This window comes from Necator americanus, chromosome V (assembly GCF_031761385.1).
Source record: "Necator americanus strain Aroian chromosome V, whole genome shotgun sequence".
In the NCBI taxonomy this organism is placed as follows: Eukaryota; Metazoa; Nematoda; class Chromadorea; order Rhabditida; family Ancylostomatidae; genus Necator; species Necator americanus.
The window spans coordinates 4,903,334-4,915,848 of NC_087375.1; the positions used below are offsets into that span (position 1 = coordinate 4,903,334).

The 12,515-nt window shown below is 36.4% G+C and overlaps 2 protein-coding genes across 5 annotated transcripts in view; one reads left to right on the plus strand and one right to left on the minus strand.

The window, feature by feature from the left end:
• Positions 1-443: 443 nt before the first annotated feature.
• On the plus strand, positions 444-2,338 carry RB195_012934 (uncharacterized protein; the record flags this gene model as incomplete). 2 transcript variants are annotated; one of them, XM_064202538.1, is made up of 2 exons in its annotated part: positions 444-498; positions 1,881-2,338. In XM_064202538.1, the coding sequence occupies 2 exons, from the start codon at positions 444-446 to the stop codon at positions 2,336-2,338; spliced, it is 513 nt and encodes a 170-aa protein (XP_064058418.1). The 2 variants fall into 2 exon arrangements, with proteins under 2 accessions (XP_064058418.1, XP_064058419.1); XM_064202537.1 differs by lacking the exon at positions 444-498 and adding an exon at positions 1,409-1,490.
• Positions 2,339-3,202: 864 nt separating this feature from the next.
• Positions 3,203-12,515, minus strand: part of RB195_012935 (uncharacterized protein) — a gene marked incomplete at both ends in the record, with an annotated part of 30,046 nt that continues 20,733 nt past the window's right edge. The window contains 10 exons of one of the 3 annotated variants that reach the window (XM_064202540.1): positions 3,203-3,292; positions 3,835-3,897; positions 5,116-5,256; positions 7,867-8,028; positions 8,095-8,243; positions 8,412-8,514; positions 9,187-9,327; positions 9,971-10,114; positions 10,178-10,331; positions 11,546-11,655. In XM_064202540.1, coding sequence (XP_064058420.1) covers positions 3,203-3,292; positions 3,835-3,897; positions 5,116-5,256; positions 7,867-8,028; positions 8,095-8,243; positions 8,412-8,514; positions 9,187-9,327; positions 9,971-10,114; positions 10,178-10,331; positions 11,546-11,655 — 1,257 coding nt within the window. Of the gene's footprint in view, positions 3,293-3,834; positions 3,898-5,094; positions 5,257-7,866; positions 8,029-8,094; positions 8,244-8,411; positions 8,515-9,186; positions 9,328-9,970; positions 10,115-10,177; positions 10,347-11,545; positions 11,656-12,515 lie in introns of those variants that run through there. The other 2 variants (XM_064202541.1, XM_064202539.1) reach the window with 2 other exon arrangements.

Consider the following 12,515-nt stretch of genomic DNA (forward strand, 5'->3'; position numbering starts at 1 on the left):
AAGACGAGAAAAATTGGAAAAAATACCGACATTTTTCTAGAAAACACTCTCCCAATAAACCGTTGTGACTGTTTCCGAATTTTCAAATAGAATTACAGATAGCTTTGAATGTTTCTGGTAAATTTTCTTTTATCTATTACTAATATTTTGATCGAGAACGTGAAAAATAGAACTTGAGAACTTAATTTTACGCCTAATCATCGAATTTGAAGCTAGAGTGGGCAAAAAAAGAGGGAGAAATGCTTTTTCACTTATAAAAATGTCATATGACAATTAAAAATTGAAATTGTATATGAATATGAATTGAAAAGAAAAGAAAAAAAAAGCTACAGTATGATAGGGAGGAGAAGAGGTTTTAGTGTCTGAGTGTGTGTGTGTAGGTGGCGAATCCTCGATGCTCGCTCTCTCCTTGCAGCGCATCTAGTTTTTTTGGCCTCGCGCCAATGGCCTTGGGTTTGAAACGTGGTACGTGTGATGGAGACGACGTAGGCGGCAACGGTACGGGAGATCGAACAGCTGATTTCTCTTAGATTCACTTTCGAAGTTTTGCGAAAAATCTCGAAGAGTGATTTTCGAGAAACTACTTCATTAAAGGCATCACCCCACGAATCTGAAGTGGTACGGATTTCAGGTGGAGTATCCGAATACGGGGTTGTAGATTATGGAGAGGCGTGTGATTCCGTCCATTTCTTCGTAATTCCCGTAAAAAAACGGCCCGGAAGATGTGGCGCATGCACAAAGCTGCCGCGCTCCAATCGAACTCCTTGTAGAAAATAGTGCGCCAGAACGCTCGAAGCCGTATCTTCCGGGCCTCTTTTACGGGAATTAGGAAGAAATGGTCGGAATCACCCTTCTCTCGATAATCCACGATCCCGTATACGAATACTCCACCGGAAATCCGGAATACCACTCCAGATTCGTGGGGTGATGCCTTTAATCGCGCTCTTGTCTTCACCTATCGCCGTTATTCGAGAAAATTCCGCGGTAAATTTCTTGAGCGCCGTAAAAGAAGTACTTTTACGGGGCGTTTTCGAAATATAAGGAGGGTTCTTAGATAAATTAACGACTTTTTAATTATATGTAATTATAATTAAAAAGTCGTTAACTTATCTAAGACATGTAATTATATATATGTATGCATAGTGTGGTGATGAGCATCATATCATGTTTTAAATCATTTTTTTTTTTTGCCAAAAAAAAAGATCTACTCAAATTACACTTTTCAAGTAGAGTTGAGGAAATTAGGGAAAAAAAGCCTGGATAAACCAACAACTATGAAAATATCTCACGGAATTTCTGTGTTTTCCAGGATTCTCGAGAGATGAAAGCAGAATTCACTGCGAATTTTCGTTATGAATATTTTTCGCTTTTCGTTGTGAATATTTCGTTTTTTAATCCACGGAATCGCATGAATTTCACGTCGCTCCCGTCACATGAAATTCTCCATTGTGGTCAGATGGGACCTAAGCGGATTTCAGCGTTCGATGTAGGTGTGACCCAACCACGAGTTTACACGAGATCCATGGAGACGCTTTTTCTGCATTTTTTTTTTTCGAAACCATGTTTATTGTCGTCATTTTCTAAACATCCATGCATTATGTTTGCCTCAAACATCCTTTCAATCGCTTTTTTTTTTGCTAAGGGTCTTGATTTTTAGCAGAGAATAAATTAATAATCAATAATTATAATAAATAATAAATAATAACAAGTAATAATAATAATAAATAATAATAATAATAATTGAATAATTCTGAGAGCAGAGAATAAATTAATAATCAATAATAGTAATAAATAATAATAATAAATAATAATAATAATTGAATAATTCTGAGAGTAGTGCTGGAATGGAGTACTTCCCATTATTCATTAGGGATCAATAGGTCAAAATAACAAAAGTGACGTGGAGGACAACAACAACAACAACAACAACAACAACAACAACAACAACCACAACAACAACAACAACAACAACAACAACAACAACAACAACAACAACAACAACAACAACACAACAACAACAACAACAACAACAACAACAACAACAACAACAACAACAACAACACAACAACAACACAACAACAACACAACAACAACAACAACACAACAACAACAACAACAACAACAACAACACAACAACAACAACAACAACAACAACAACAACAACACAACAACAACAACAACAACAACAACAACAACAACACAACAACAACAACAACAACAACAACAACAACAACAACAACAACAACAACAACAACAACAACAACAACAACAACAACAACAACAACAACAACAACAACAACAACAACAACAACAACAACAACAACAACAACTAATATGATTTGTTTAGCAATTTCAGATGAAACACAATGATTCATGGGAAAAAACCGAAATCCGAAAATCCCTCCCCACTGGTAGGTCACATTGTTTCACGCGAATCTAAGGCTGTGACTCACCCGTGGGTCACGCGATCGTCAATGATCTGAGGATACACCACCAATGTTCTTCAGAGAACCGTATTCTTTCCAGGAATTCTAATAGTTTCCAGAAATAAGGATATCCGTATTGAATCCCGAGCGACCAGATGAACGTATGAAAGAATGAAAAAACTAGAATTAGAAATAAATCGATTATGTATGTATATATCGATCGAGGTTGAGACATCTATTTCACGCGTATTTCAGCCGTGTATTTTTACATCACATCTACGCACATACATCTATACAAATGGATATACATATGTATGTATACATACATATGTATATAGGCTTGAATATACGTGAAATACACGTCTCACCTCAACATGTACTCATATATTCGAGGAACGGACGAGTCGTGTGTGCATACATTGGGGGTCAAGTTCCCCGCTAATTTCCAATTTGAAATTCCACCCCTGCTTTTTCTGGAATTTTTCACATTTTTTTTCACGGAATTTTTCACGAAATATCGAATACAGATTGGGAGTTCGGGAATTTATGCTATTCTCAGAGCAAAAGCGTCAACAGAGACGTACAAAACAAAAAAAAAAACATCCACCATAACTCTCTTTTAATTACTAGTAAATTTATATATTATTAATTTATGTGTTATTATATGAGATTTATTAAATGATATCTTCCACGTTTCTATCCTCTGTGCTTCTATGCCCATCATTTTCTTTATATGTTATTTTCCTGCTTTAGAATCACTAAAAAAAATACTTTTGTTACCTGAAAGCTTGCTGTTTCCCTAGTTCCTTCCTAAAGCTTCGATACGAGAGATCCTGTGGATTCTGGAGCAGGAAATCGAAAACAGCCTAAAAAGGGAATTTTTCCAAACTAATATTTGTATCATTTATAGTTATAACGGCTGTTAAAGCTTAAAATGTTTTTCTTGTTTTTCAGACACCAAAAAACGAACGTTTTAACGAATTTAATTAATTTAAAAGTTTAAAAAAGAATTAATTTTGAAGAGAATTTAAGAAATTTAAGAATTTACAATCGTACAAGTCATGTCTAGGCTTGGATTTCGAATTTGAAGCCGGTCCGGGACCGATTATTCGTGATATCGTGGATAAAAAGTTAGAATATTAGGAAATAACGTGCAAAATCGAGAGAAATTAGGCAACGGAAATCCCAATTAAAAACGATCGCATCGGACATCTTGATTTCGCGGTCATATGTGCACTTATTGTGCGTCAATTTCGGCTCGTATGACTTCGTGACAGCAGCAGCAGCCACGAACCTCTTCCCGATCGATGCGTATCAATTGAATGGAGTTGCTTGATCGCAATGATTAGATCTTACTTTTTCACTAATTCTCTAATTTTTCTGTAAGGAAAGTTAGCACGTGACTCACCGCGTTGTATTTCTCTCTCGGTACCGGATGTAAAAAAAAATTGTTTATTCTAGGGTTAAAGCCCTGGAAAACTTCCTTGAATCAATAATCTCCACAAAAACGGATCTTGCACCAGGATTTCCTTTATTTTCGGTGGATTTGACAAGATTTATTCCTCCAATCATAGCGAGTTTACCGCTCTCTCGAACATAAAGTTCTTGGAGTTTCTGTTTTTGTTTGTTTCGTTTGATTTAAACTAATAAACAACTAATGAAAAGAGCTGTCCACACGGTAGTGTCAGAATCTGAACACTTGGATATAGGCGTTTTTTCTAGAGTTCTGTAGACGCTTCTTTTAATTATTTCAACTAATTGCTGGCAAATGGAAAGAGGTGAAAATACTGAATAGAGAAGAACATCAATTCAACTCTTAAATATGAGATCAATTAACTATCAAGAATACAGGATTATAACAACCTCAGTGTTTGTTGGAAATTGGAAATAGAACAACGTTTCGTTGATACATAGAGATTTACTTCCTTTTTTAAAAAAATAAGAACAGAATTTCACATCGTAACCTGATGGAAATACAGATCAAATGCTCTTAATGACTAAATATGTTCCGGAGCAGGTGATAATTGCTGCGAAGTTATTTCTGGCTTGAAACCAGCGTACTTCGCGTGCATACAGCAGTGACGATGAGCCTCTCGACTCTTCAAACGTCACATGAAATTTGAGTTCAACAATAAATAAAAAGAAGCAGACGATTTATGAAAAAAAAAACACAAACACATAAACGAGTATTTCACGAGTGAGATAATTACAATAAGGTAAGAAAAAAATATCTATATTTGTCTATTCTACACAAATATGCACGAGTGCTACAGATTTCACAGTAATCTGACGACCAACATTTGGGGACCTGCTCTTCAGTTTTGGTTTGTTGTTTTCAAAGATTTACTTCACAAAATGTTGTCTGAAGAGTCTCTCTACTTCCACGATGTTTCACTTTTAACATCAGAGACCATCCATGTAATTATTTAAGCAGCGAAAGTTTTTTTTTCTAAAAATTCTAGAAAAAAAAACTAATTAATTAAAGTTCTAAGAATTAATCACCTAACACAATCAATTGAAAGAAGCGCTGTTAAAGGAAGTATTCAAGTAGGAATGGAGTCGCCTTTCCAAACAAAAAAAAAGGAGTACAGCCAGGTCCATGGTTACATAAAATTCTGGATATGCGCGGAGGCGAGGGAGGTGGCTGAGGAGGGGGATTTTTAGATGTTCACATGAGATAAAATAGTACAACGACTGGTATGGTGACGAGTGAAAGGAAGAAACTCATGAAAATAATATCAAGTCGTTCCGATATTCGCACGTATCCGTTCGCTTCACGGCGTCTTCTGAACGCAGTCGGATCGTCCACATCGATGTCGTCGATTTCACCCTTAAGCGATTTTCATTTATTTTTTAATATTTTCTATTCGTGTATCTACGGAGTTTCTAGATGTAGCCATTATTAGCCTGACGTTACTGTTTTTTTTTAGCAGTAACCTGTACGTGCTACCAGCTTCCGCACACCCAATCGGAACACCATGGAAGACTAATTTCAGGCTTTCGTTTTCTGGATCTCCCTTCTTGTACAACAGCACAGTTTTGCTAGTTTTCATTGCTTAGGAACCTTGTATTCCGACAGATAACGAGTGAAGAACCTCGCCGGTGTGTTGATAAGAAGTGGTGGGAGGTTCTTTCGATGTCGTTTCCGACACTTTATTCACTATCCTGAACGATCAGCGGAATACTGATTTAATTAGTTACTGCCGAAAATAAAAGCGGGGTTGAGTCCCCCCCACCCCTTAACCAACCCCCAACTACACTTTATCCAGAATGTTCCAATCAACATCTATATGAGCCTCTGAAGAAGGCGAAAAAGTCGAAATCCAAGGCTAATAAGGAGTCTTTCATCTAAAAAAAAACCTTGTAAGCACTTTAGTAGAAAACACATACAGGAGTATGCCAATATTCCAAGATGCGGAAACATTTTAGTTACTCATTTTTGATTCTAATGATAACTTTAATTTTAATTTTCAAGTGACAATCAGTTAATCTGTTCTCATCCATACATGGATGCAAATTAAATTAGTGATTCATAACTCCTTATTCACTACCGTGAAAAGCGTTCAATGGCGCTTTAAGGAAAACAGCAAAAGATTCGTGAGTAACATAAATTTCGATCTGCAAAAAAAGAACTGTTCGATAAAGGCATCACCCCGAATCTGAGGTGGTACGGATTTCAGGTGAAGTATTCGTATACGGGATCGTGGATTAAGGAAAGGGAGGTGATTCCGTTCATTTCTTCCCGATTGCCGTAAAAAATGGCCGGAAGATACGGCTTCGAGCGTTCTGTGCTATTTTCCACAAGGAGTTCGATTGGAGCGCGCCAGTAGTGTGCACACGCCGCATCTTCCGTGCCGTTTTTTAAGGCAATTAGGAAGAAATGGACGGACTCACCCACCTCTCCATAATCTACGATCCCGAGTATGAGTGATCCACCTGAAATCCGTACCACCTCAGATTCGATGCCTTTAAAGTCTAAAGAATAAAGTCATCGCCGTATCAATATCCACTTGGGATGCGCCAACGCGTTTCACTCCAACTCGTAATCGGTGAGGTTTTGGAACGCGTGTTGGTCTACAGAATGAATTTCGGGGGCCAGCCGATGCGTTAAGTCAGTGTTCATATCCTCCCAAAGAAGTCAGGTACCAATTTATCGACCCTGGAGGGATGAAAGACTTGGTTGGGGCTAGAGCAGTTTCGAACCATCGACCGCGCTGTCACAGCGGACCTCTTACCTACTGCACTACACCTATCCCTATTCGACAAAGTTACTCAACTAAATTCTTATCATGGTACCTCTAGACCATTACACAAAAGCTGGGAGGAGAAATAAAATTGAAAGAGCAAAAAAAAAACTTTAATGTAAAGAAAAGAAGGTGTTATCTCTCTCACATAGTCTCCGTTGCACGAACACAACTTTTTTGTCCCAATCTTTGTACATTTTTTTTATTTTGAAAGAAGGAGAAACATTTGTAATTAATACATGTAAATTCGCATAAATAGCATTAAAAACAATCCGAAAGTTCTTCAAATGAGCAATATGGAAGAAAAATTCTGATTTTCAACATACATGTAAGTATGAAAAGCAGGATTTGTTTGAGGTGAATTTTTCAGTTTTTCGGGGATTTTCCACTCTACCCTCCATTCTTTTTTTGTCATAAAACACAAAACAAACATAACATATTTTTCTTAAAAAAATCCTGCACTCACTAATCATTTCGCTTTCCAACACCATTGTTTCGATGCTATTAATATACAATTAGTAGTAGTAAAATTTTCAATTCATTCGAAAATCTTTCAGATAAATATTTTTGAAAGAGAAATTTTGATTCTCAAACATGATATAATTAACAAGATTCCTTATAATAGAATTTTGTAACCAAATTCTCTCTCTTTCTCCCCTATCATTTTTTTTTCGTCCCACATAACAAAGAAACATAAACATAACATTTTTTTCTTTCTTTTCCGAAAGCATTATGCGGGATGCGGGATCTCTACAAGAACTTATGGCAGTAGAATTCAAATTCAAAAATTCTTCAAATGAGGGGTTCAGCAGATGAAAAAAGAAATTTTGATTCTCAAAATGAAGCTATGAATAACAGAATTCTTTGTAAAAAGTTTCCAACAAAATTCTCTCCCACCTCATTTTTTCTGTCGTAAAAACAACAAACATAAACATAACAATTTTTTTTCTTTCTTGATCAGTCCCGCACTCACTTATCACCTCACAGCACACCTTTCCACAACAGCATTGTTCCGAGTCGATCTCTGCACAATTTATGGCGAGCAGTTGGCGAAACGCGCCAGCGACCAAGCATAGTAAAAAGCTCTCCATTCGTCGAATTTAATCAATTCTAACGTAATCTCTCCACATCCAGAAGCTCTCCACATCCCGGGAAAATTTGGCACGTAACAAAATTTTCCCAAAAAAAAAACTCACCTGTATATTTGCACAAGTGCTTGCGAGTTTCTTTATATACGATTCTAGGACGGGAATCCTTTCGGCCATCGGCTGCGACTCACATTTCCGTAGTTCTCCGCTTAATTCTTTTATATAGGAGGGAGTATGGAACGGGGAATCGGCAACGGTGTAAATTCCATTCTAAATAGGCATAAAATGAGAAAAAAAACGTAAAATGAGGAAAAAATAAGATGAAATAGCACTTACACGGATTTTTACTGGACGTAGACAGAATAAGCGCAACAACCATTCTTCCGGTTCCTGACCATGTCGACCCATTCGATGAACTTTCATCACCAATCCTGTGGTCATCGCCGCCACCGACACCGAAATCATATTGAAGAGGAAATAAGCCACTGGAAGAAAAAAAAAGAGGATGAAACACCTTGTAGAACGATGAAATTGTTTAAGGCGTTTTTTTTTTCAAAAAGAAAAAAAAGACACTGCGCGTAGAGAGAAAGACTTTAGGTACTCGAAAAAAAAAACTCTAGAAAAAAAAGTTGTGAATGCCTATTTTTACTGACCGAGCAGAGGAACATGTGTGGATGAATGTGGAACTTTTTCGCTGACAACCAAGGAGAGTACGGCCATCGTTAGAATCGCTGTCACTCCGAGTGTGAATCGTTCCTGAATTGAGCATCGGTCATTTATGAAAAGAAAAAAGTGACACAATTCCTTATTTTACAGATATTTACTCAGATATTTACTAAGGGAAAACACAAAATATTGATAAAAACACAATAATATCACAACAAAAGAAAACCGCTACAATTCTGTAATTCACCGATCGTACCTATTAATTTTTTTTTAAATTACTGACAATTCTCGATCCAAATAATGTGCGAAAAAATCAAAGAAAAATTAGAAGAAAAATTACATAAAAGTAAGAAAATTGACGCTGAAGCATGAGCAATCGCATATTTTCTTCGAATTCGATAATGTTTAAAAAATTTTCACTCTTTTTTAAATCAGATTACTTAGTAATTCGCTTAATTCACTTAAATTTCACTATTCACTAAAATCTGTTTAGTAATCGCCTTGATTGGATCACCTAGTAGTTATGTAAGTATTCTCAGGAAGGATTAGTGATATAAAATTCCCTTTCCATAATTTATATATATATATATATCTTGTAAATATAAAAATGCATCGTAATATACATATATCTTGTATATATATATATATATATATATATATTCTTTATGTATTTTTTCTTATTTCTTTTTTTTTCAAATATAAAATGCAATACGAATTTCTTTTCTAAACTATAAGTAACCAGTGACAAAAGCCGTAACTGACCTCTCGTTCTCCGGTAGTGGAAAATCTTGCAAATAATCCTACGACAGATATGGCACACATCACATAACTTGGAAATGTTAACGTAACCATATAGAAAAGTGGCCTTCGCTTTACGGATACATCGTAACGTAGTTCGGATACCTAAAGAGAACTAGAATCCCATAAATCACCCTGAAATCTCATAAATACGCCCGCTTCCATTTTTCCTTTTGTTTTTGTTTTTTGAAAGATGCTTTTTTGTTACCCTCGCCTCTTTTTTTTTGCTTGACAATCGTTTTCCAACGAGTTTTTTTTAAAGTCAAATTTTAAACACAACAAAATATTATAACAGAAAAGTTTTTTTTTACTATTATTATAAAAGGATAAAGGATAAAGTCACTGGCGTATCAATCCACTCGGGATGCGCCAACGCGTTTTACTGGAATTCGTAATCGATGAGGTTTTGGAACGCGTGTTGGCCTATACAATGACTTGCGGAGGTCCAGCCGATGATCAATTCAGTGTTTTTATCCTCTCAGTCAAGTCTGGTACCAATTTATCGACCCCGGAGGGATGAAAGGCTTAGTTTGCTCGGGGGCGGTTTCGAACCCTCGACCGTGTGGCTACAACGGACCTCTAACCGACTGCGCCACACCCGCCTATTATTATTATACTTATAACAATCTACTACGACAGCGATGATGACACTGATACCGTTACACTTTGTCAAGCGGACTTATCCATATGGGATTTTAAGATTTTAATTCGATTTAAAAAAAAAACATCCGCTAGCGCAGGAGCTTACATTAATCCCTTCGTGTTCATATTCGTCCTCGATCACCGACACCTTCAGCAACCTCCATTCCTCATTATCCGTATAGTGTTCTAGCGAATGTTCAGTATGTGCGTGTAGTCGAATTTTATCCTTACCGTATGTCCAACTGGCGATCTAAAATTGTATTTATTTGACCGCTAATCTCTGGAAAATTGCATAAAATGTGCTGAAACCGACTTCCAGTGCACATCGTTGATCGTCGAGTGGGAAACGTTTGATGTTAATCTCACAGCTTACAGTATACACAGCTGGATGACTTGCTTCTACCGTACCATTCGGATAAATTAACGCTGGTGCGCGTACGGATGAGAGAAGATCCTCACGTTGTAACCTGGAAGCTCGGACCCTTTAATAAGGGCTGATTCGCCCGATCAGCTCTTCGAATCACGATGATATCGATGATTGTGTAATCAATAAAATTTGAATATCGATTCAAATCGATGCTTTTCAACACAAACTTTTGCGTTTGAATCATGCTAGTCTAATCTCTGGGCTGATTCTCCGCTACATGCACATTATCCGAACGTGACGAGCCTTCTTACACTCGTTAACGAGCTTATTTTATGGATATTGGCGTCATTCTGGGGCAACACGTGACTCAACTGGTCACTGATCAACCCCCGGTTTGATCTTCAAGCGAAAAACCCCAGTTGTTAAACGAGTTATTCTGCTATAAAGAAACAATTCATGTCCTACGACCCTAAACTCTCAAAGAAACCCGGTTAGCACTAGCTAAATGAAAAAAGAGCAAAGAAAAAAACGGAAAAAATCCAAAAATTTATGCATTCCAAGTAATAAATCGCTTAGATTCCATAGAAAAAATAGAGAATGACTAGATTCTTGCTCTTTTAATGCAAATATATTGTAAATATACTGGAAGCATCATTCAAAGGAATGTAATGCTGATAAAACAAATAGAACGAATGGACAAATATGTAGGATTCGTTGCCGTTGGATAGTTCATCTGCTGTTGGGGATAAAAAACGTGAAAAAAAAAATTGCTGGAAGAGTCACTAGGAAGGAATTTTTCTTCAATAAAAAACGTGTGCCTCTCATTATATAGCAACGAAGCCTACTATCGATTATTTTCATGATTCTATGTATTTTAAAAGTCCCCATAGTTTTCGCATGTCTACAAAAAATAAAGGAAAAATTTTTTTGTTCTGATTTTTCAATTTTATTTTTAAATTTTAATTTTAATGCTATTTTTTTGTTCCAACTTGCAGTTTTGAACAGTAATTTTGGCTAAAATTTGGTAGAGAAATTATTGCGGTGGTTCAAAAATCACCGATGAAGAGGAAATTTTCTCAGTATTCGACTATCCTCAGTAAAATCCACATTTAACACAATTCCAAGTTCATTTTTCAAGGTTTTTCTCGGATTTTGCGACCGGATGAATAATGGAATTGGAATCTTACTTTTCGTTACATTCCTTCTCTTACATTTTTTTTTTAGTAATTTTTAAGATTTTTGAGAATTTTAGGGTTTTTAAGAGTTTTTATAGGTTCCGCTAAAAACTATTTAATTGCAATAAAATATACTCACATATTGAATATAATAATATCGGGAACCCATATCTTTGAAACAGGTATCCAAGTCTTCAAAATCCCGCCAAACAGTGCCGGATCCCATGATAGTGATGGATCAGTCCATTTCTACAAAGGAAATAAGATGGATTTTACCGTAATCATTCATATATTGACCTGACGTTTTCAGATGATGATGTTATTTCTTTCTTTGACTTTTGTTCTTTGTTTGTAAATGATGGATTATTTTTGAATTCAATTTTATTTTCAATTATTGTTTTCTTTAGTAGAGCCGTACACGAGGTTGTTATAGTCCTTTATTCGTGGCTAACGTTTCGGCATTCGCCGAGCCTGAGGGGTGAAATCGAACGTACTAATCCGATCAACGCCTTTCCGCCACAAGAAAGTCCTCGTTAACCGTTGGGTCTCTAGCTTTGTGAGCACGTTGCATCGCTGACTATCCTGCCACTGCTGATACCTGATGGGGTGACTGCGCAATCATATGCCTTAAATAAGGCGCGGTTCCCGTATGGGGCTCCTCTTGTTTTTTTGGACTCTTGGGTGGATCCAAAAGCCTCCGAGCCTTGCGCGCCGCAATGGGTTCGCGCAAATCGTATCTTACTAAACTTCTCGTTATGACGCCGCACCCTGACCTTCTAGAACATTTTACTATGTTTTACTTATTTTCAATTTTTTTCCCAAATTTCTTGAGTACAGTAGGAGCGAAAATGAAACTTTTCCGCCAACGCCCATTCAGAACGTATTTTCACTATAGGTAGCACCCGGTATCGCTACAAAATAAATAATTCCTAATCAATGAAAATCAACAAATATACAATAATACAACAAATAATAATACTGTAGATATACAACAATACTTAATATATGTAATAATAAATCCCTTTCTTAAACTCTTCTCAAATCCACAAAGTCCATAAAATCGAGGAACAGGTGAAACTGGTAATACAGTAACATAACTTTTTTAATAA